The 25,177-nt window shown below is 44.4% G+C and overlaps 1 protein-coding gene and 1 long non-coding RNA gene across 4 annotated transcripts; one reads left to right on the top strand and one right to left on the bottom strand.

Annotated features, from left to right (window-relative positions):
* Positions 1 to 5,936: 5,936 nt before the first annotated feature.
* On the bottom strand, positions 5,937 to 13,352 carry LOC139564593 (uncharacterized). Its single transcript, XR_011672786.1, has 3 exons — positions 13,073 to 13,352; positions 12,639 to 12,750; positions 5,937 to 6,956 (listed from the first exon to the last, which is right to left on the bottom strand). It is a non-coding gene; the product is annotated as an uncharacterized lncRNA (long non-coding RNA).
* A 35-nt stretch (positions 13,353 to 13,387) lies between these two features.
* Positions 13,388 to 25,046, top strand: LOC139564591 (mothers against decapentaplegic homolog 4-like). 3 transcript variants are annotated; one of them, XM_071384225.1, is made up of 11 exons: positions 13,388 to 13,731; positions 14,839 to 15,079; positions 19,039 to 19,213; positions 19,369 to 19,437; positions 20,448 to 20,624; positions 20,775 to 20,978; positions 21,080 to 21,181; positions 21,286 to 21,342; positions 21,500 to 21,683; positions 21,862 to 22,169; positions 22,277 to 25,046. In XM_071384225.1, exons 2-11 carry the CDS (start codon positions 14,843 to 14,845, stop codon positions 22,495 to 22,497), a joined length of 1,734 nt encoding a protein of 577 aa, XP_071240326.1. In that variant the 5' UTR covers positions 13,388 to 13,731; positions 14,839 to 14,842; the 3' UTR covers positions 22,498 to 25,046. The 3 variants fall into 3 exon arrangements, with proteins under 3 accessions (XP_071240326.1, XP_071240327.1, XP_071240328.1); XM_071384226.1 differs by having other exon boundaries at positions 13,390 to 13,731; positions 19,369 to 19,392; positions 20,439 to 20,624; XM_071384227.1 differs by having other exon boundaries at positions 13,392 to 13,731; positions 19,369 to 19,392.
* Positions 25,047 to 25,177: the final 131 nt, after the last annotated feature.

Genomic DNA, 25,177 nt, shown 5'->3' with positions numbered 1-25,177 from the left:
CAAATATTGAATAACATTTTATTTGTCACATGCGCCGAATACAACAGGTGTAGGTAGACCTTACTGTGAAATGCTTACTTACAAGCCCTTAATCAAGAGTAACAAATAATTAAACAGCAGCAGTAAAATAACAATAGTGAGGCTATATACAGGGGGTACCAGTACAGTCAATGCGCGGGGGCACCATTTACTCGAGGTAATTGAGGTAATATGTACATGTAGGTAGAGTTAAAGTGACCATGCATAGATAATAAACAGAGTAGCAGCAGCGTAAAACAGGGTCTGGGTAGCCCTTTGATTAGCTGTTCAGGACTCTTATGGCTTGGGATAGAAGCTGTTAAGAAGTATTTTGAACCTAGACTTTGCACTCCGGTACCGTGCGGTAGCAAGGAGATTAGGGTGGCTGGATCTTTGACAATTTTTAGGGCCTTCCTCTGACACCGCCTGGTATAGAGGTCCTGGATGGCGGGAAGCTTGGCCCCAGTGATGTACTGGGCCGTACGCACTACCCTCTGTAGTGCCTTGCAGTCAGAGTTCGAGTATTTGCCATACCAGGCAGTGATGCTACCCGTCAGGATGCTTCGATGGTGCAGCTCTAGAACCTTTTGAGGATCTGAGGACCCATGCCAAATCTTTTCAGTCTCCTGAGGAGGAATAGGCTTTGTTGTGCCCTCTTCATGACTGTCTTAGAGTGTTTGGACCATGATAGATGGTGGTGATGTGGACACCAAGGAACTTGACGTTCTTAACTTGCTCCACTGCAGCCTCGTCAATGAGAATGGGGGCGTGCTCGGTTCTCCTTTTCCTGTAGTCCACAATCATCTCCTTTGTCTTGATCACATTGAGGGAGAGGTTGTTGTCCTGGCACCACACGGCCAGGTCTCTGACCTCCTCCCTTTAGGCTGTCTAATCGTTGTTGGTGATCAGGTCTAACACCGTTGTGTCATTGGCAAACGTGATGGTGTTGGAGTCGTGCCTGGCCATGCAGTCATGAGTGAACAGGGAGTACAGGAGGGGACTGAGCACGCACCCCTGAGGGGCCCCTGTGTTGAGGATCAGCGTGGCGGATATGTTTTTACCTACCCTTACCACCTTGAGGCGGCCCGTCAGGAAGTCCAGGATCCAGTTGCAGAGGGAGGTGTTTAGTCCCAGGGTCCTTAGCTTAGTGATGAGCTTTGAGGGCACTATGGTGTTGAACGCTGAGCTGTAGTCAATGAATAGCACTCTCACATAGGTGTTCCTTTTGTCCAGGTGGGGAAGGGCAGTGTTGAGTGCAATAGAGATTGCATCATTTGTGGATCTGTTGGGGCGGTATGCAAATTGGAGTGGGTCTAGGGTTTCTGGGATAATGGTGTTGATGTGAGCCATGACCAGCCTTTCAAAACACTTCATGGCTACAGACGTGAGTGCTACTGGTGTGTCCGTGCCTTTAGTATGGCCATCCCACTGGGCAGACGTCAGTTCAGCGTCTAGTTTTGATTTACATCAGTTTCACATTGATTCAACGTCATCACATACATTTCTGGGGTTGAAATGGAGTGGAAACAACGTTAATTCAACCAGTTTGTGCCTAGTGGGATGGCTTCTGTTCAAATTCCTGCCAATTCAATCAAAACTTTCCAGTAGCTGTCTATGGCCCAGTCCTTTCTGTGGTTTTTGAGAGTAGACTACTGGAGAGTGGTGGTCTCTATGGATGTATAATGTTCTGAAACCACTTGTGTCTGCTGCATAAAATTAGTCAGACCAAGTAACAAGTGACTGCTGAGGTAGAGGAAATGGGCTTGTTACGGTATGGCGCCATCTAATGGTTAGATTAATTGGGGTTTGGTGTTCAGAATGAATGTTCAGAGCTCGACTTGTCAGTTAAAGCAGCCACACAATTACCACAACTGTCTGTCTGTGCACCTCCTGCAGTTATTTTTGAAATTCAAATACTATTACTTTGGCTATCCGTCCTAAATATATACCCCCTATGGCAGGGCATCCTCATCCTGAGCCTATAACGCCCGATTCATACCCGCTACATTCACCCCCCTTGTACCTCCTCCCCCACGAGAGACTGCCCCACGTTGGGTGCCATTGTAACGGGCCGGATCTAAACCCTGGTCTCCCATGGGAGAAACTAACATCTTGACCATTAGACCAAGAGGAGATTCCCTTTGGGTTGAGGGTGACACTGATTTTGAAGTCGCAGCCAGGGCTACCTCATAACGAGACCATGAGCCTGACTCATGTCCACTACATAGACATTTTGTACACATACATGTTGGTTGGTGTAATACCGGTAAAAAGCGATAAAGATTCAAATAAATTGGTTTGGTGACATCAGAGACTCTGACCATGAAGAGTATTGCCTGGGTCACACATCAGCTGGGCCAAAACATGTAACCCCCTCAAGGAAGGCCCCAGTGATAATTGAACTTGCGAACCCTGATTAATAAGACCAGTGTTCATCTCCCGGGTGGCGCAGTGGTCTAAGGCACTGCATCGCAGTGCTAGCTGTGCCACCAGAGATTCTGGGTTCAAGCCCAGGCTCTGCCGCAGTCGGCCGCAACCGGGATGCTCATGGGGAGACGCACAATTGGCCCAGTGTCGTCCAGGTTAGGGAGGGTTTGGCCAGCAGGGATATCCTTGTCTCATCGCGCCCTAGTGACTCCTGTGGCGGGCCGGCTTGGTTGGGTTGTGTTTCGGAGGCTCTCGACCTTTACCTCTCCCGATTCCGTACGGGAGTTGCAGCGATGAGACAAGACAGTAACTACTACCAATTGGGGAGAAGAAGGAGTAAAATAATAATAAAAAAAACAAGACCAGTGTTCTAACCCTGATCCTCTTCTAGGCGCTGCCCTTTACAGTCGATGACGTGACACAACCAATGGTTGATGCAATGAAACGCCTGCGCATTTAGTTGGGCAGGAATTAGACCTATGTGCCAGAATTAAGCCTCGTGAAGCTACTGATACCTCTCACCAAGTCACCTAACCACTTCCTAGCGCCATTAAATACCGGCATGAATTAACATGCACTGTCAATGGAGACAAGTTTTTTTCTAAGGCGTCAAACTGCTGACGCGTTCCAGTCATGTTCATGTCACGTGACACATACATGTCATGTAGACGTAGTGTTCACGTCGCGTAACGTGGCACTGACACGTCAAGTGTCAGTTTGCCTGTAAGTTTACTATGAAAGAGCTCACCATGAATGCCTTAAAAACGTCTACATGACATCTACCTGTACATCATGCTTTCACGTTGTGTACACGTGACACTTACGCATCATGTGTTAGTTTAAGTGTGTTTAGTTTATTATTAAATATCTCACCATGCAAAAAAAATTAATAATAATTGCAACAACAAAAAAATTAATTGCCAGAGTAATCTAATCAATTTCATTTGTCTATTTAGCTAAAATAGGCATATCACTTCAATAAAAATATTATTAGGCTAGTTGATTTGCAGCCAGCCACCATTACTGTGCACTGTAGATATGCATATTTCTCAAATCAATATGGACACAAGGGCTTCTTTGTTGGAGGTAGCCCTATTCAGAAATAAGAGGTAGCCTAGGTCTCAAGTGGCACATTCAAAACAACTCAAAAGTTGTCAATCTCTGACTTCCGACATCAGTACAGTCGTGGCCAAAAGTTTTGAGAATGACACAAATATTAAGTTTCACAAAGTCTGCTGCCTCAGTTTGTATGATGGCAGTTTGCATATACTCCAGAATGTTATGAAGAGTGATCAGATGAATTGCAATTAATTGCAAAGTCCCTCTTTGCCATGCAAATGAACTGAATCCCCCAAAAACATTTCCACTCCATTTCAGCCCTGCCACAAAACACTGTCATGCTGATTGAGTTCGAATAACAGACTGGAAGCTTCAAAAGGAGGGTGGTGCTTGGAATCATTGTTCTTCCTCTGTCAACCATGGTTACCTGCAAGGAAACACGTGCCGTCATCATTGCTTTGCACAAAAAGGGCTTCACAGGCAAGGCTATTGCTGCCAGTAAGATTGCACCTAAATCAACCATTTATCGGATCATCAAGAACTTCTAGGAGAGCGGTTCAATAGTTGTGAAGAAGGCTTCGGGGCGCCCAAGAAAGTCTAGCAAGCGCCAGGACCGTCTCCTAAAGTTGATTCAGCTGCGGGATCAGGGCACCACCAGTACAGAGCTTGCTCAGGAATGGCAGCAGGCAGGTGTGAGTGCATCTGCATGCACAGTGAGGCCAAGACTTTTGGAGGATGGCCTGGTGTCAAGAAGGGCAGCAAAGAAACCACTTCTCTCCAGGAAAAACATCAGGGACAGACTGATATTCTGCAAAAGGTACAGGTATTGGACTGCTGAGGCCTGGGGTAAAGTCATTTTCTCTGATGAATCCCCTTTCAGATTGTTTGGGGCATCCGGAAAAAAGCTTGTCCAGAGAAGACAAGGTGAGCGCTACCATCAGTCCTGTTGTCATGCCAACAGTAAAGCATCCTGAGACCATTCATGTGTGGGGTTGCTTCTCAGCCAAGGGAGTGGGCTCACTCACAATTTTGCCTAAGAACACAGCCATGAATAAAGAATGGTACCAACACATCCTCCGAGAGCAACTTCTCCCAACCATCCAGGAACAGTTTGGTGACGAACAATACCTTTTCCCGTATGATGGAGCACCTTGCCATAAGGCAAAAGTGATAACTAAGTGGCTCGGGGAACAAAACATTGATATTTTGGGTCCATGGCTAGGAAACTCCCCAGACCTTAACCCCATTGAGAACTTGTGGTCAATCCTCAAGAGGCGGGTGGACAAACAAAAACCGACAAATTCTGACAAAATCCAAGCATTGGTTATGCAAGAATGGGCTGCCATCAGCCAGGATGTGGCCCAGAAGTTAATTGACAGCATGCCAGGGCAGATTGCAGAGGTCTTGAAAAAGAAGGCTCAACACGGCAAATATTGACTCTTTGCATCAACTTCATGTAATTGTCAATAAAAGCCTTTGACACTTATGAAATGCTTGTAATTATACGTCAGTATTCCAAAGTAACATCTGACAAAAATATCTAAAGACACTGAGGCAGCAGACTTTGTGAAAATTAACATTTGTGTCATTCTCAAAACTATCGGCCACGACTGTATATTCAAGACAACTGGGAACTCTGAAAAAAACGAGCTCAAACTGGGACAAAATGTTTGAATGGTCATCCAACTTGGAATTCCAACCTAAAAATCACTGAGGTCATGATTCAACCTTGTTTTTCCCCCCCAGAGTTCCCAGTTTACCACAAGTTGAACAATTTAACAGACACAATCACTGTCACCATGCAATCCTTAGGCTATACATTTCTGTGGAGATGTTTTATGGTTAAAAGCAGGGCTTGAATTGAGGGGGTATGTGAGGATATAGGCCAAACCCTTGTTATAGAGATGAAAAAAAAAGCATATGCTACCCCTTGTTTGTTTAGCCTTAGAAAAAACAACGGTCCAGATTATATAATGTGATCTAGGCTGTAACAATGATTAACTCCACGATTATTTCTGCATAGTCTACTAGCCTATCGTAGGTCTTGCTCAGCCTCAGCTTAACAGATAAACACTTTTCTGAGAATCACATTGAATCAGGCTATTCATTTCAGTGCAATTGCATTCTTACGCATAACCTTAGCCTAAACGGAACCGAAAACACCCCAGGCTGTTTTGATCACAGATCACGAAGCCTGAACATTTCAGCTGTTTGTCATTGATTTAGCCCAAAATTGCCTACAGATTTGATACACATTAAGACCTATATTTAATCTGGATTTGACAAACAAAAGCTTGACTAGGATCCTGACTTTTCCCCATGTTATATTTGTTCCCAATTAGGCTAAATGTAGTCCTATTAATTTGCATAGGCTAACCATTGCGATTAATGTTATTTACCATCTTCCGCTTTTTATGAATAAACAGGCATGATATAAAAACATTTTTTATATAATTTCGATGCCACCCCCACACACATTGTTACTTGCCTTACAGATCACAAAGTCAGGTAATTTCCACTACATTCATATGCATATACATTTGATTCGTACACTGGCTTGTCTGGCTGACATGTTTTCATTTAAAACTGGCCTTCCCTTATCTACACTGAAATAATATTATTTCAGTAGTCCTCAATTATGATTTAAATATGTTTTTAGTACACCCTTGTGGTTGAATATATATCTATCGTAGGTCCTAGGATACACCAATGCATAATGTTGAACTAACAAATACCATCAACGGATACCTTACAATTTACAATAATGAACACCTTGTGAAACAGCTGTGAAAACCAATCTGGCAATATTTAAGGGATTTTTTTGGTACATGTGTGTCAATTGACTTTCACAGATTCTTTGTACACTCACATGGCAATCATAGACAATTATGGCGTGTGGAATAGAGGAGGTGCGTGCTGTGTGGATGGGAGGTTCTGCCTGTCACTTGTTCTCAACAGGCAGTCAGTCTTCGAAGGGGGACTCAAAGATAGAGACTGCAAAGTCCAGGCACTGCTGCTCTCTTTGTTCTGAGTGTTTGTATTGCATATTATGTGCCCAGTATGATAGTTTTCTTGCTTTTTCTTTCCTCCACATCCTTCTCAGCCCGTGCCTGAAGGAGTTCTGATCTGGTTCGACAACTTCCACCACATCAGGTGGAGTTTCTGTGATCTCAAAGCACGTTATACAAAAATAACAAAAGACAAACACTAAGTCGATCATACAGATTTTATACTACATTATATGGAATAATTGGTTATACAACTACATTGTTTACATTAGTAAACAGCTGCGGCTCCCGTCCTTACATCAGGTGATAGGGTGAGTACTATGGAGGCCTGGACGCTGCTGTTGTGTGCAAAGATAATTACCTTCAGGTGGTCCTCCCACCATTCCTGGTACCCTTCAAGGGATTTGCCAGTCTTGAGGGTCTGGTTGGTCTGCTCATCCAAACCTGGAGTCACCATACATCTACACATTATATATAACTCACTATACTATCAGTGTCATTTGAGAGAAAATAACTATACATTACTGGAGGCCTATGTGAAACAATGCTACAACCATTACATTATTAACCACTAACATGTAACAATGACTGAAACCAACTAGCCTAGAGCTAACTAATGTTAGCGTTTAGCCAAGCTAAATTTCGTTAGCATCAAGTAGCGAACTGTTAAATGCTATTTTTGTACAAATATTAACACTAACATATTTTATCGTGACATCACATATTTACATACATAGTTGAAGTCGGAAGTTTACATACACTTAGGTTGGAGTCATTAAAACTCGTTTTTCAACCGCTCCACAAATTTCTTGTTAACAAAGTATAGTTTTGGCAAGTCGGTTAGGACATCTACTTTGTGCATGACAAGTCATTTTTCCAACAATTGTTTCCATACACTTATAATTCACTGTATCACAATTCCAGTGGGTCAGAAGTTTACATACACTAAGTTGACTGTGCCTTTAAACAGCGTGGAAAATTCCATGGCTTTAGAAGCTTCTGATAGGCGAATTGACATCATTTAAGTCAATTGGAGGTGTACCTGTGGATGACCTACCTTCAAACTCAGTGCCTCTTTACTTGACATCATGGGAAAATCAAAAGAAATCAGCCAAGACCTCAGAAAATCTATTGCAGACCTCCACAAGTCTGGTTGATCCTTGGGAGCAATTTCCAAATGCCTGAAGGTACCACGCGCATCTGTACAAACAATAGTACGCAAGTATAAACACCATGGGACCACGCAGCCGTCAAACCGCTCAGGAAGGAGGCGCGTTCTGTCTCCTAGAGATTAATGTACTTTGGTGTGAAAAGTGCAAATGAATCACAGAACAACAGCAAAGGACCTTGTGAAGATGCTGGAGGAAACAGGTATAAAAGTATCTATATCCACAGTAAAACGAGTCCTATATCGACATAACGTGAAAGGCCGCTCAGCAAGGAAGAAGCCACTGCTCCAAAACCACCATAAAAAAGCCAGACTACAGTTTGCAACTGCACATGGGGACAAAGATCATACTTTTTGGAGAAATGTCCTCTGGTCTGATGAAACAAAAATAGAACTGTTTGGCCATAATGGCCATCATTATGTTTGGAGGAAAAAGGGGGAGGCTTGCACGCCGAAGAACACCATCCCAACTGTGAAGCACGGGGGTGGAGCATCATGTTGTGTGGGTGCTTTGCTGCAGGAGGGACTGATGCACTTCACAAAATAGATGGCATCATGAGGGAGGAAAATTATTTACATTTACATTTAAGTCATTTAGCAGACGCTCTTATCCAGAGCGACTTACAATTATCTGGATATATTGAAGCAACATCTCAAGACATCAGTCAGGAAGTTAAAGCTTGGTCGCAAATGGGTCTTCCAAATGGACAATGACCCCAAGCATACTTCCAAAGTTGTACCAAAATGGCTTAAGGACAACAAAGTCAAGGTATTGGAGTAGCCATCACAAAGCCCTGACCTCAATCCCATAGACAATTTGTGGGGAGGACTGAAAAAGCGTGAGTGCGCAAGGAGGCCTACAAACCTGACTCCGTTACACCAGCTCTGTCAGGACAAATGGGCCAAAATTCACCCAACATTGTGGGAAGCTTGTGGAAGGCTACCCGAAACATTTGACCCAAGTTAAACAATTTAAAGGCAATGCTACCAAATACTAATTGAGTGTATGTAAACTTCTGACCCACTGGGAATATGATGAAAAAAATAAAAGCTGAAATAAATCATTCTCTCTACTATTATTCTGACATTTCACATTCTTAAAATAAAGTGGTGATCCTAACTGACCTAAGACAGGGCATTTTTACGAGGATTAAATGTCAGGAATTGTGAAAAACTGAGTTTAAATGTATTTGGCTAAGGTGTATGTAAACTTCCGACTTCAACTGTATATATAGCACCATGTGTATATTTTCATTTACAATTTAATTAATCCATGAAATAAATAATACTAGCACATCAACTTACTTTATTATTGTACATTAGCCTACTCCCCTATCGACACCGTAAATAATATTGCATACGTGCTTTCGACAATACGTTATCAACTTGTGTAGTTGATCACTATGTGTTCTCTCCCAGGTGCTTGTAAGGGCGCAGATGACAGACAAGTAGGATTCAAATCAAATCAAATTTTATTGGTCACATACACATATTTAGCAGATGTTATTGCGGGTGTAGAGAAATGCTTGTGTTCCTAGCCCTAACAGTTCAGTAGTATCTAACAATTCACAACATTACACAGAATTCCAGTTGAGGTAGTTTAATGACGCTGATTCACATAGAGCAGGAACAGTACAGCGTATGGCTTGACAATTGTGTTAACCAAGAGTGTGTGTGGTTCTGAAAAGGGGGAATTTAAATACAATAGTAAATGGCAGGTATAAACTTAATACAACCTCCATTTACATAAGCTCTAAATAATATGGCTACAATAGGTTCTGCTGCACAGAGTAATACAACCTAACATGGCTGTGACTTCACTAATGAATGATCAGAGGAGTGCAACTACACAACCCTACCAAGCAGCACCATCATCCTCACACAACTGCATGAACTTGAATGTATATAGCTACATCCACAAGGCTCATTGCTAACAAAATACCCACATAATATATACAGTATATCAGGTAAGACCCAAGTGCAGACAGTGTTGAAGTAACAATGTTTATTGCAACAACAGGGGCAGGCAAACGACAGGTCAAGGCAGGCAGGGGTCGATAATCCAGAGTAGTGGCGCCAAGGTACAGGATGGCAGGCAGGCCCAGGTCAGGCAGAGGTCGGTAATCCAGAGTAGGGGCAAAGGCACAGGACGGCAGGCAGGCTCAGAGTCATGACAGGCAAGGGTCAAAACAGGAGACAGGAGACAAAGGGCTCTGAGACATGGGTTTAGATCTAGACTCATGAAAAGGAGGAAGTATACAGAGGGTACGGAGCAACAGAGGACGAACAGCACAGAGGCTATTGATTTTGGAGCAGGGGGGAAAGGTCTCGGCTTCCGGGGATGCAGTCGCGGGGCTATAGCGGCGTGCCAGCGCATCCGGCTTAACCTCCTTGGGTACCGATCAGTGATGTGGACCGAAGTGGCCCGGGCCTTACTGAACCCATCCCGGAGGTCCTGGTACTCTGCGGGAATGGCGGAGTAGTTCGGGGCAATTTCCAAGCCCACAAGACGATGTCCCAGGGCAGGCAGAGCTGATTTTAGGCAATGGGTGTGGCAGAACGGGCTCCAGCCCACAATGGCATCAGTAGACGAGTAGATCGAGGGATTGTATTGCTGGAGCCAAGATAATCCAATACCACAGGAACCTGCGGAGACTCAATTAGCAGGAATTGGATCGTCTCGCTGTGGTTCCCCGACACTCGTAGGTTGATGGGGGTGGTATGATGGGGGACCTGGCCTATAGAGCGCCTGTCCAGCACTCTAACATCCATGGGAATGGAGAGGGGTTGAGTGGGGATGCCCAGCTCGGACGCCAGGGTAACGTCCATAAGACTCATATCGGCCCCTGAGTCGATGAGTATCTGGAGAGACTTGGACTGGTCGCCCCACAGCAGGGTGGCATGGAGAGGGGGGCGAGTAGGGGGAGAAGCAACATTATCCTTAAGACCCACCAGAGTACTCATTCCTACCAATGAGCTAGGTCTCTTGAAGGGAAAGGTAGACACATAATTACCGTCAGTACCGCAATACAGACAGCTCTGGGTGTTAAGTCTGCGTACACGTTCGGCTGGAGACAGCCTAGCCCTGCCGAGCTGCATCGGCTCGGGAAGGGGCAAATCGGCAGTCTTCGGAGGCTCTTGGAGGAACTCGGGTAACCTCAGATCCTCTTGGGGACGAAGACGCCGGGGACTTCCGGCGTTCATCAGATGAAAGGTGGGATCCTTGAGTGAGCGATTGGGACCACAATCAGACCTCTTCTCCCTCCTACGTCCCGTAGCCCGTAGTGAGTCGAGATCCGTCGGTAGTTCCCGGGCTGCAAGCTCGTCCTTTACTTCCTCCGATAGTCCGTGCAGGAACGTGTCGAACAGCGCTTCCGGGTTCCAGGCACCCTCCGCTGCTAGTGTGCGGAAATCCACTGCATAGTCTGCCACACTGAGGAGGTTCTGCTGAAGCAACTTCCGGGCAGCCTCTCTCCCAGACACCGGAGCCTCAAACTTTTCTCACCTCCGCCACGAATACCTCCAAACTGAGGCAGACGGCGGATTGTCGCTCCCACACCGCCGTGGCCCAGGCGAGTGTCCTCCCGGACATCAGCGTAATAATGTACGCTATCTTTGAGCGGTCCGAGGGGAGCGAAGAAGGCTTGTGTACTTTCTCTAGTTACTTCCTTCTCCTTAGTTAGAGATCGCCTAGAGATCTCTGCTCCACATCACCGGAACTACAGCTCTCCTATGATGAACTAATATTTACTCTCAATAGTCTTTCGTACAACTCGTTATTAACAAAAAGTAATTATCAACACAGTAGGACTAAATATTTCCTAACAATATCACAACTTAAATATTGCGTATTTACTCCTCAGATCAGATCAAGGACATTTTGGTAATTATTTTCATCGTCTCCACGGAAACTATCTGGGGCAGACACTCTCGAAAAATCGCATCTGCCGCTTGTAAAAAAATGTATGTCTGTGTCGCGGCCGTGCTCTCAAATATCGTGCCCGTCTCTCACTCTATGAACGGTCACTGCTATCCAGATTCTATCCAGATATCCAGCTATCCAGATTCCTTGTTACGCCCCTAAATTGAACACTAAACTATAATCCTTAACTAGCAACTATTTTACATTTATACTTGATTGAGGTATGGAACACGAATAGCACGGACCTTTTGGGAATGCCTATGAACTCCTCTATTTGACTGAAAGCCACTGACAACTCTTATTGGTTGTCTGATACTGGGAACTGGTAACAACACAGTCTGTGATTGGCTAACAACATTTAGATCTGTATACAGCGAGATAAGATAACATACCATTCCATGAGGTGTTGAGGGAAAGACAGACCTATAGATTACCATAATATTTTCATTAGCAATAACATGAAATACACAAGCCGTAGGCTACACTATAGCTCAAGGTGGATACATCCGAATGTCGGCTTGCACGGGAAAAATTTCTAACATTTATGGTTGAGATTTAATTAATATAAATATAAACTATGCACCTTATGACTTTCATTAACACGTAGACGTTAGTAAGGTGTTGGTATCATGTCATGTCAATCAGACGTTAAATGGTAGGCGACAGCCACATGGTGGTACGGTTGTCTAGGTTTAATTCTGGCACTTATCACCCCCCCATAAGACCGTAAGGCCACACCTCATGACACTCACTCACCTTACTCAGCTGTTAGTGCAGTCTGCCCAAAGCAGCTAAACAGGCTGTTAGCAAAGTCAACTACTCTAGGCTTGAGTGTCTGCTGGTTTTCAGTCTTTCAATTACATACAAATGTGATTCAGACCTAATACTTTTTTTTAAATCGCAATTTGATCAGAAAACACACACGATCTCCGTGGTACTGGCAGGACTAGCCACTAGGGAGCAGCAACAGACCATAAGATGCAGAGCCATTGATATACAGAAAACAAACACCTACAGGTGATGGGTCCATACTTACGACATATGCCTATACTGCTATCTGGCAGTTGCCCTCCAGCGGAAATGGCCGTCAATGACAAGTCCTTTGTAACCTGGAATCAGGTAGAGGATTCAGGACCACACCGCACGATCTGATGGACAGACAACATCATTGAAATTCACAAGAGTACTTGTCCCTGTACCACCTCTGGGTAGTTAAGAAAACCATATGGGTTTGTTGGTCATACAGGGTGGTAGGTAGCCTAGCGGTTAGAGGCGAGCCAGCAACTGGAAAAATTTGAAAGCTTTATAAATTGTGTGTGTCTTTTTGGAGTGGTTGGGTTAAGTCAAATTTCAGTTGCATAATTTACCGATAAAATTATGTTAATTTTAATAATTGCGATGGGTGTTGGCGGAGTGTACCATCGAGTCACTCAGTCGATACTTGAAAAATGTCCATTCGTTAATGCTTACCTTGTACCTATGTTTGTCCTGTTAACTGAGTTTTTTTATTTGGGTGCTGCAATCAGTAGTTTTAGTTAGACACTTCATTTGTTCTGTGCCGCAATCCGTAGTGTTTGTTAAAAATGTAATTCTACACACGGTTGTTTAGCTATCGGGAAACGGCGTCCAGAGTTTGGTCCCACAGGCACTGCGTTTTTCTACACAGAGAGGAGATCCACTGGAGTTGGTGGGAGGAGAGGGGAGCGAGAATGGGCGGGGTAATCTCACCGGCGCCACTTAAAAAAAAAATCAGCCGCACAGACCTGTCAATCAACAAGCAACCCAGACAGACATCAGCCCCCGGTGGCTGGCTGTTAGCTGTAAGAGAGCAGCGTCATAGTTGGCGGAGAGCCCCACCGTCTGGAATGAAACGGGCGCAGCGATTGGCTCCAATTTTTGCCCGAGACAACTCACGCGTACGATGTTCTCTCTCTCCCCCTTTTGTTATTGCAAGCAAACTAGAGAAGAGCCGAGGGAGCAGCAGGATGAACGAAGGGAGCGAGAGAGGGTGATAGACTGACAATAGTCCAGACAGACAGCTCAACAGAGAGAGGGGTAAAGGGGGAAATACATTTGGAATACTGCTTCAGAGCTCCCTCTACATATTTGTCCAGTTCTCCTGTTGATTTGTAAGTAAACTAAATTTTGGTATTGATTATTCCCATAGGGATTTTTTAGCTGACCAAACCAGTCTGAGTCACATGGATTGTTGACAGACCTATAGCCTACAGTTAGTGAGTGAGACAGACAGCCAAGACAGAGCCCCCCCCCCCCCCCCCCCCCCATCCAACTACTCTCAAGTCAATGTGTTTATCCTCTGTCAAAGTACTGTGTACACTGTAGCCTACAAGTAGCCTACACATAGTTGCTTTGCTTGTAGAGGTGATTGTGTTTTCCCCCAGTAGCCTACATGCTTTTGTAAAGATGTAAACAAATTACCTTTGACCTCCTAAATGCTCTTAGAATTTCTTGAGTGGAGCATGTATGTTTATTATAGTTTATTAAAGTTATATTATTGTTATCAAAGTGGATTGTTATATAGCCTACTTTAGGAAATCACACATTTTCTGCATTATTGTTTTTTCAGACTAGTTGTGCAAAGCAAAACAAGTTCAACTTCATCACTAGTATGACACACATGGAGGGATGTTTGTAAACAACATATGTCACACTCAGTCACCTACATTTACATCATTTAGCAGACTCTTATCCAGAGCGACTTACAAGAGCAGTTAGGGTTAAGTGCCTTGCTCAAGGGCACATCGACAGATGTTTCACCTGGTCGGCTTGGGGATCAATCCAGTGCCCGTTTGGTTACTGGCCATACGCTCTTAACCGCTAGGCTACCTGCCGCGCTACACTTCACATGGATCATAAGAATGTCAATTTTCTTTAGGTTAATGTAATGTATTTTCAAATAAGTAGTAAATACCTATTTAAGCATAAAGTCATTTTGGCCTACTCAATTCTGTGTTTACATGGCCTGCTTTGTATCTTCTGCTCTGTAAAAGTCCCATACATTTTGTGTTGTTAATACTGGTAAAGTTGTTATTGGATTGTTATAGGGACCTTGGTTGCTGATAGCCTATGACTTGAACCTTGATCTAAAGTACCATCTCAGGTCCAGACTTCAGTGTTGTGTCAGTGATCAAACAACAATCAAATAAATCAATTGCATTTGGTTGCTTCACCATAGTGGTCTCTCACCTCCTTCTCTCCAACCCCCCTCAACCCAGGGAGATGTCAGTGAACCCCCCCAACAGTAACGATGCCTGCCTGAGCATCGTGCACAGCCTCATGTGCCACCGACAGGGCGGTGAGAACGAGGGCTTTGCCAAGCGTGCCATAGAGAGCCTGGTAAAGAAGCTGAAGGAGAAGAAGGATGAGCTGGACTCGCTCATCACCGCCATCACCACTAACGGAGTTCACCCCAGCAAGTGTGTCACCATCCAGAGGACGCTTGATGGACGCCTGCAGGTAGGCTACTGTTATGTTGGATTGAATGAGGCCTAGGCCGGTATGGTATCACTGATTATAGAGGGACTGTTTATGAAATCAGTGGCTCTCATTAATTAATTATTCACTGATGAATTGTTATTGGTGGTATGGCACAAAGACTCTGTCAACTTAGAGACCAATAGCTGGTCGCTTTTGATGACTGACTAATACACCTTTCAGGTACTGCCAGCAACAAAGCCTATACTTTTATTTCAGCCAGTCATGATTGTGGTAATACACTACATGACCAAAAGTAGGTGGACATCTGCTTGTCGAACATCTCATTCCAAAATCATGGACATTAAAATGGAGTTGGTTCCCCCTTCGCTGCTATAACAGCCTCTACTCTTCCGGGAAGGCTTTCCCACTGGAACATTGCTACGGGGACTTGCTTCCATTCAGCCTCAAGAGCATTAGTGAGGTCAGGCACTGATGTTGGGCGATTAGGCCTGGCTCGCAGTCGGCGTTCCACTTGCTTCCATTCAGCCTCAAGAGCATTAGTGAGGTCAGGCACTGATGTTGGGCGATTAGGCCTGGCTCGCAGTCGGCGTTCCAATGCATCCCAAAGGTGTTCGACGGGGTTTATGGTCAGGGCTCTGTGCAGGCCAGTGACGTTTTTCCACACCGATCTCGGCAAACCATTTCTGCTAATGACCTCGCTTTGTGCACGGGGGCATTGTCATGCTGAAACAGGTAAGGGCCTTCCCCAAACTGTTGCCACAAAGTTGGAAGCACAGAACTGTCTAGAATGTCATTGTATGCTGTAGAATTAATATTACCCTTCACTGGAACTAAGGGGCCTAGACCGAACCATGAAAAACAGCCCCAGACCATTATTCCTCCTCCACCAAACTTTACAGTTGGCACTGTGCATCGGCTGAGCCGTTGTTGCTCCTAGACGTTTCCACTTCACAATAACAGCACTTACAGTTGACTGGGGCAGCTCCTAGCAGGGCAGGCATTTGACGAACTGAACACGTTGAAAGTCACTGAGCTCTTCAGTAAGGCCATTCTACTGCCAATGTTTGTCTATGGCTGTGTGATTTTATACACCTGTAAGCAACGGGTGTGGCTGAAATAGCCAAACACTCATTTGAAGGTGTGTCCACATACTTTTGTATACATAGTGTATGTTTAAAAGTCCCGCCAACCCCTCAGTAAACGTCCCTTATCATCTTACCTGTTTTGGCACGCGTTAAATCATGAACATTCTATTGTTGTTCTCAGACATCAAACTTGTCCTTGTCATAATGAAAAAGTATAAACAAAACGTCAGTCTGCATGCAGCAACGTTACCTGCTCTTATGTTTTGCACCAAAAAACCCATTCGTTAAAAAATGTATTTAGGATATGTAAATCTAGCAAGCCAGGAACTAAAAGCAACTTTCTGACAATGTTTTGGTTTGTTGCTAGCTTGTTAGCTAGCTAACTTAGCTAGCTAGCTATCGATCTGGCTATCCAGCTTATATAATTTAGGGTGTCCACCCACTCTTTGGTGATGAAATTCACTTCCTTATGTTATAAAATACATTTTACCAAGACAAATATGATTATTCATGTTTTGAATCGTTCAGTGGGGTCTTTCTCTAACATTTCATTAACAGTAACCTAATACATTCGATAATAAGCACTGAGCTTTGTTGACATAGCGGTGCATGTTTCTCGTAACAACTTTTGAGGATTTTACATTTTGAGGTCGTTGTCTTCAAAGTTGTTTCTGCTGGTCGCAAAAAGCAAAGTTATCATGACACAAGATGAATTAAATGTAAAACGCTTTGAAAATAAAAAGCTTGTTATACGCTCAGTGCTCCGTTGACATTTCACAGAGACACGCGTGTTGGGCAATTATCCAGTGTTTCTATGTCAAACGGTTTTATCACATCTTCTGTGATGTATATAAAGTGTAATATTGTGACGCAAAATCAAACCTGAATACATTTCAACACTATATCTGACATGGTACAGGTGTCTTCCTTTTTTTTAAGCCCATACCATGTGTGTGCAACCTGGTGTCAGAGCATTTCATATTATTCTGTACGTAAATCCGAGACACTTCATTTAGTATGATATGTTACGTTTCGTATGGTATATATTCATTTGTGGATGTCTATCAGCCATTCCGTATGATATTTTACGAATTACAATTCGTATTATATGTTATGAATTTGCAAAACGTACAATATGTTATGAATTTTCTAAACTTATGATATGTTACGAATTCTAGCTACGTGGCTGTTAGGGTTAAGTTTAGGGGAAGAGTTAGCTAAAAGGGTTAAGGTTAGGGGAAGGGTTAGCTAATGTGCTAAGTAGTTAAAAAGTAGAAAAATAGTAGTAAGTAGTTGAAAAGTTACTAATTAGCTAAGTTGTCCGTGATGAGATTGGAACTCAACAAGTGAATCATTCAACACGTGGGTTACTTACACACTTCAGGGAGGAGGAACAGGAGAAAAAGGTCAAGGGGTTTAGGTCTCCCTATAGGCTAACTTCTAGAGAATGAACATACTATTGAATATGTAGAAGTCTAACCCACAAGTTGCTTACAGAGAGAGCAATGGAATTAGAGAGAAGGAGACAGAGGGAGTTCCCCTCCCCCAGCTCTTGTGAGGGAGAGAGAGGGAGGGAGTACTGGAGGGGTAGAGCGGGTTGTTTTGTCTGAGACACAGGAAAGGGGCAGGGTTAAATTAAGCCTGTCTGTCTCTGGTGTGTGTGTGTGTGTGCGTACGTGCGTGTGTGTTTGTGCCTGGAGTTTTTCAATGTTAAAGTTTGTGGAAGTATATTTGTAATCTCAGACATACCACAGTATTTTCTGTGTGTGTGTGAGATTGTGATTATATGAGAGAGAGAGAGAGAGAGAGAGAGAGAGAGAGAGAGAGAGAGAGAGAAAAGTGTTTATTATTGAATGCAGGTTTTGACTTACATCAACAGTTTCTACAATTGAGATTGCCTGTGGATATACGGATGTTAGTGACACTTATTAATGTGATGTGTGAGAACTAGATATGAGAATGTACTGTATTATTCTCTGTTCAGGACTGTAGGCTGTGTGTGTGTTTGTCAGTCTGCTGGCTGGAATTGGGCTGGCACTCTGCCAGCTCTGACTCTTTGTCTGAGGAAGGTCACTTTGGTTTTCAAGAAGAAAGAATAATAAAAATGAAAAGGTAAAAGTTTACGGAGTCCATTTTGGCTTTCTCTTTATGTTAGTGGAGAAAGGGTATGTTGATCCCAAAATACTGATCTCTCTCTCTCTGCCTGTCACACACACACACACACACACACACACACACACACACACACACACACACACACACACACACACACACACACACACACACACACACACACACACACACACACACACACACACACACACACACACACACACACATACACAGCAAAGGTGAGACAATGTCATTCCTCTCCAGCTCAGCTTGTTGAGTTAACCCTATACCAGCTCCCTCTTTTGTCACACTCACACTCTTCCTCAATAGCAAATACTCAGATAGTCACTATTTGTGCTATTCATCTCAGTCTGAGATGTTTTAATGGCTCCAAGGCTATTCCTCCCCACCCAGAGTGTGTGCCTGGAGAGAGTGTGTGTGTATGAGAGTGTGTTTAACATTGATGTAAATTTCCATTCATGACCTGTTTCCTCGACCACTCCCTGTCTACCAGCTCCCTCTTGCTCTCCTCCTTCTCATTCTCCCTCTCCCGTCTTTTCTCTCCGTTTCTTTCCCTTGTTCCCCTCCAATTAGATTCCCCACAGTTACACTCCCTTCATGCTCAATTTCTAACCCCGTCAAAGCCTCCATACTGTCCCCCATTCCCTTTCTGAGACCCACCATCCTATTGTAAATAATCACCCTAAAATTCCTGGATGGATGTTGGAAAGGAATACCTCCATGCCCTCATTCTCCATTCTCTCTCCTCTCTCGATCCAGGTAGCTGGGAGGAAAGGGTTCCCCCATGTGATCTACGCTAGGCTCTGGCGCTGGCCAGACCTCCACAAGAATGAACTGAAGCACGTCAAGTTCTGCCAGTTTGCCTTTGACCTCAAGTATGACAACGTGTGTGTCAACCCCTACCACTACGAGAGAGTGGTATCGCCAGGCATTGGTGCGTCTGTTCACAATTTCACTTCCTCTAATGAAACAGAAGCACAAATGGGGAAGGGGAATATGAAGTTGTTAACAGGCTCTTTGGGTCACAGGCTTTTTCAGCACTACCATGCTGTTTCTAACTTTGTTACACTTTCTGTCCCTCTCCTCAAGTTGGTCTCAGCATTCAAAATGCAGGTGAGGAGGAAAACACTATTTTCAGCATCATCAAACATCAAAATGGTAATACGCAATAGCGAGTCATTCTAACAAATCTGTTTTTATCGCATTTCCCAAAGTGCACAGGCAATACTACTATACAGATATACTGTAGATGTGCTCTTGGCAATCTGACGAAAAATATGGAATGCAGAGCTTCTAAACCAGCCAGATTCATACCTGTCTGAGCTAGTCTACACTACAAGTAGGACACCTCAATCAAATTGCAACAAGGTGTCTGTCACAGGCTGCATGACAGGGCAAAAATCACTCCCAGATAGAGGCAACAATAAATACCATCCATCAATTTGATCTACATTACAGTAAATTCCGGAATTTATTCAAAATGCATTCATGAATCGAAAATATAATAATTATCAGGTATGAAGATAAGACCCAGATGCAGACAATGTCAAATTAACAATGGTTTAATAATTCAACAGGGGCAGGCAATAGACATGTCAAGGCAGGCAGGGGTCAGTAAACCAGAGGTGAGGCAACGGTACCGGACGGCAGGCAGGCTCACGGTCAGGGTAGGCAGAGGTCAATAAACCAGAGGTGGGGAAAAGGTACAGGTCCACAGGCAGGGGCAGGGGCAGGCAGAGTGGTCAGGCAGGCGGGCCCAGAGTCAGGACAGGCAAGGGTCAAAGCCAAGGAGGGCGAGAAAAAGAGAGACTGGGAAAAGCAGGAGCTGAGACAAAAACGCTGGTTGACTTGACAAACAAGACGAACTGGCAACAGACAAACGGAGAACACAGGTATAAATACACAGGGGATAATGGGGAAGATGGGCGACACCTGGAAGGGGGTGGAGACAATCACAAAGACAGGTGAAACAGATCAGGGTGTGACAATAATAACATGACATGACTCATGCCTGATTTCTGCCTGTCTCTGTCTATCTCTATCTCTCTCTCTCTTGCTTTCTGTTTCTCTCTGTTTCTCTCCTTATCCATCCCTCCCTCTCTCTCCCTCCCACTCCCACTCCGTCTCTCTCTCTTTCTCCCCCCTCCCTTCATTACAAGGTCCTCCAGGTCGGCTGATCAAAGAGGAGTACATCCATGACTGTTTTGAGATGGACCTCCCCTCCAGGATGCCCCCCCAGCCCGAGCACTACAACCAGCCCCTCCCCCCTCTGCAGATGCCACCTGAGCTGCCCCGCGCCCCATCCTCTGTCAACCTCTACCCCAGCATGCCCCTCTCTCCGCCAGGTGAGATAAACTAAAACTGAACCTGGTAATAAGAAGTACTACCATACAAGCAATTCAGCTGAGAAGAACTAGACTCTTTTGCTTTCATGTCTAACTCTATCCCTTACAATTTCCATCCTTTATTCCTCTTCCCCCATCTCCCTCCTCCAGTGAGCAGCTCCATGATGGGGCCCATGTCTGGGGGCCACGGCGAGGGCCTGCTCCAGATCGCCTCTCCCCAGATCCAGGGCATGCCCCAGACGCCGCCCCCCACCACCCCCACACACGGACCACCCTCCCAGCCCCCTACCCCTCACAGCCAGAGTGACTACAGCAGCAGCTCCAAACACACACAGACACAGAGCTCCTATCACAGTGAGTTACTAACAAACCAGGTTGGCAGTGTCACAGAGATGGTGTCAATTCCATGGTGTCAGTTTCAACTCTGTTTGTTCTCTTCCTTCACAATCTTCCAGCGACCTGGACAGGCACCAGCACGGCCTCCTATACCCCTGTAGGACCCCAGCAGAATGGGCGTGGCCACCAGCAACCACCACTACACCACCCCAACCACTTCTGTATGTCAATCACCTGTCAATCAATCTTTCTGTCAGAAATGCAGGACTGTTACTATATGTATATGGTAGCGTTGTTATATTTGCTAATTAATTTATCTTAAAAGGGTCTCAGCAACATCACAGCGCACCCGCCTTTCCTCAGCCAGTCTCCAACCATCCAGGTACACACACAACGTTTACCAACTCACACACACTTACCCACACATGGTGTTGGGCATCTCACCCCATCCACCACCAATGTACAGTACCCACATGAGGGACACATGGCAGCCATTTAGCAATGTTTCATATTATATTTCATGCTGTGTGTGTTGCCAGGTCCAGAGTTCTGGTGCTCCATCTCCTACTTTGAGATGGACATCCAGGTTGGGGAGATGTTCAAGGTCCTGGCTAACTGCCCCGTGGTGACAGTGGACGGATACGTGGACCCCTCGGGGGGCGACCGCTTCTGTCTGGGCCAGCTCAGCAACGTGCACCGCACCGACGCCAGCGAGAGAGCCAGGTCTATCAGCGTGCCCCTAATATACCCACCTTGCCTAACCGCTAGCTATTGGAGAACTTTGTTGGGTTGCAGAATACACAGGGCAAACATGTATTTATCGCCTGTATAGAAATAAATACAATCCCCAGTGTCTGTGATTTTCTCTTCACTAGTGTGAACTCCTATCTCCATTTCACAGGTTGCACATTGGGAAGGGGGTGCAGTTAGAGTGTCGTGGTGAGGGGGATGTGTGGATGCGTTGCCTTAGCGACCATGCAGTGTTCGTACAGAGCTACTACCTGGACCGGGAGGCGGGGCGAGCCCCGGGAGACGCAGTTCACAAGATCTACCCTGGGGCCTACATGAAGGTGTTTGACCTGCGTCAGTGCCACAGGCAGATGCAGCAGCAGGCAGCCACGGCCCAGGCTGCAGCAGCAGCACAGGCTGCAGCAGTGGCAGGCAACATCCCAGGGCCTGGCAGTGTGGGGGGAATCGCCCCTGCAGTCAGTGAGTGCTTCTGTCCTTCTCTCTCACTCTCTTTCTTTCTCTCTTGCTCTCTTTCTTTTTTCCCTCTTTCGCTCTCTTAATCACTCAGTAAATCTCTCTTCTCCCAGGTCTGTCGGCGGCAGCCGGGATAGGTGTGGACGACCTGCGGCGGCTGTGTATCCTGCGGCTCAGCTTTGTGAAGGGCTGGGGGCCCGACTACCCCCGGCAGAGCATCAAGCACACCCCCTGCTGGGTGGAGGTCCACCTGCACCGTGCCCTGCAGCTGCTGGATGAGGTGCTGCACACCATGCCTCTGGCTGACCTAGGAGGACATGGACATGTCAACTAAGCAGTGTGGGTGTATGTGAGAGAGAGGTGGCGGTGTCTCAGTTGCTTGGTTTGGATGATAACCTTCATGAACACTACAGTACGTTTTGGATTGGATATCTTTTTCCTCAGCACCTGAAACAAAGATTGTAGACTTTAATAGAAACTTCTATCGAACTTCTATCGAAAAGGTATTTTAATGCTTTTATATATTTTCTTGTTTGAATCGCCTGATTTTCCTGAAGCAGTTTAGACTGCAAAATGTACTTGCTCAACAGCCAATCTTTTCACAGAGACTGGAACTTGCACTAAAGGCATCAATGCTTTTTAGTAGTGGTAGAGACTGTAAGGGATGGACTGTGTCACAACAATGGAAACTGGCCTCACACCGCCAATGACCTGGTAACCTGCCTGGATAAAACACTTTGGGAATTGTTCAGAAAGTCAGAATGATAGCACATGTGCTGCAGTGGATTCTCACTTAAGCAGTGTTAGAATGATGCCTTGATTACAGGGCAGCAGACTCAGACAGTTGTATTGCATCTGGAGAATGCTGCTGTCCTTTAACTGCCTTCAGTAGGGTCTGTTTGTTCTTCAGGGAGAAATTGAAATAATAGTCACCACAATCTCCATCAACCTTTTCTCTTATCAGTATTTTTCATTAACCTGCATCATGTGACTCAGTTATATTTATACTGAACAAAAATATAAAACGCAACATGTAAAGTGTTGGTCCCGTGTTTCATGAAATCCCAGAAATTTTCTATACGCACAAAAAGCTTATTTTTCTCAAATTTTGTGCACAAATTTGTTTACATTCATGTTGGTGGGCATTTTAGCCTTTGTCAAGATAATCCATCCACCTAAGAAGTGTGTCATATCAAGAAGCTGATTGGACAGCATGATCATTACACAGGTGCACCTTGTGCTGAGGACAATTAAAGGATACTCTGAAATGTGCAGTTGTCAGACAACACAATGCCACAGATGTCTCAAGTTTTGAGGGAGTGTGCAATTGTCATGATAACTGCAGGAATGTCCACCAGAGCTGTTGCCAGAGAATTCAATTCTCTGCCATAAGCAACCTCCAATGTCGTTTTCGAGAATTTGGCAGTACGTCCAACCAGCCTCACAACCGCAGTTCGCATGTAACCACGCCAGCCCAGGACCTCCACATCCGGCTTCTTCACCTGCGGGATATTCTGGGAGTGGGGTATTTCTGTCTGTAATAAAGCCCTTCTTGTGGGAAAAACAAATTCTGATTGTCTGGGTCTGGCTTCCCATTGGTTGAGCCTGGCTCCGAAGTGGGTGGGCCTATGTGCTCCTAGGCCCACCCATGGCTGCTCCCCTGCCCAGTCATGTGAAATCCATAGATTAGGGCCTAATGAATTTATTTCAATTGACTGATTTCCTTATATGAACTGTGGCTCAGGAAAATCTTTGAAATTGTTGCATGTTGTGTTTATATTTGTGTTCAGTATAGCTACCAAAAACAAGAAATGGAATATCAAGAATCTCATTGATTATATTTATTGATGGAAGGTTCTACACAGGATTTGTAACGTTTTGTTCGTTCAGATAAACAGACCAAAGTTGTCAGAAAGTGAAAGATTTTTCACTGCTATTTTATGGCCATAAAACCTTTGCTGAATGTGCCTATCTTAATTTTGTGTCCTGCCTTTGTTCAACCAAAGCATGTACTTGTGTTGATGTATGCCAAGATATGCCTTTAACTAAAGTACTTCTAGGCCTAATTAAAGAATAGGTAATTAATTAAATTGGTGCCTTAATTTTGAAGTACTGACAAAGATTACAAACCCCACAGAAAAAAACGGCTTTCATTTGTTGGTTTTCTCAGTACATTCCTGCTTCAATGCGCCTCTTGTCAGCCAAAGTGATGTATCTACTGCAATTTAAGATTGTGTGTTAGTAAAGTGAGAAAACAAAAAGCCTCATGCTCATGCAAAAAGCCTCATGTCACACAGGATGACTTCATTGGCTGTATTAAATGTGTCCAGTAGGACACCTAGTGAACTTTCTGGGTACTACGTGCATTTGCAGTCCATCCATGTTGATGTAGGGCCTGTAACTGGTTTACTTCACCAAATGATATATCCAGAATATAGCGGTTTAAAAAAAACAAATGTGTTGTTTTATATGTTTATTTATGTCTAATTTGGGACACTTATAAAACACACATGAGGGTCTCTGCTTCTCCTCAAGCTCCTAATGGTAATCATGTGAGGGTTAAAGATGAGAACATATCTATAATATTAAATTATTTGTTATGTATTCTCCTTGTAAATCATAATATTAGCAGCAGTCATTGTTTTTTACAGTATACTTTCAGCTGTCTGTAGTCAGCTTGTTTCAGTCTCTAGTAGATATCAATAAGATTTATTATTGAGTTAGAATTGACCAAAATATACTATTTTTGCATTAGTCTTGAACATAGCTTTATAATGGTTGTTTTAGTGGGGGGGTTATGTAAAATGATGTGCTTTCCAAATGCTGTATGTATGTTATAACTATTCCAAAGTTTGCCAAGAATTAAACCGTTTTTATAAAATCTGTATGGTCCTTAGACCTATTGTATAATGTTGCCAAGCAACTATTTGAATGAAAGTGTGCTACCCATCCACCAGTAGTTGGTCATTTACATACATACACTATCATACAAGAAAAAAATGACATTCTGACGC

The sequence above is a fragment of the Salvelinus alpinus genome, chromosome 35 (genome assembly GCF_045679555.1).
Source record: "Salvelinus alpinus chromosome 35, SLU_Salpinus.1, whole genome shotgun sequence".
Taxonomy (NCBI): domain Eukaryota; kingdom Metazoa; phylum Chordata; class Actinopteri; order Salmoniformes; family Salmonidae; genus Salvelinus; species Salvelinus alpinus.
Note: the sequence above shows the minus strand (reverse complement) of the source record. Positions and strands in the feature narration are given on the sequence as shown.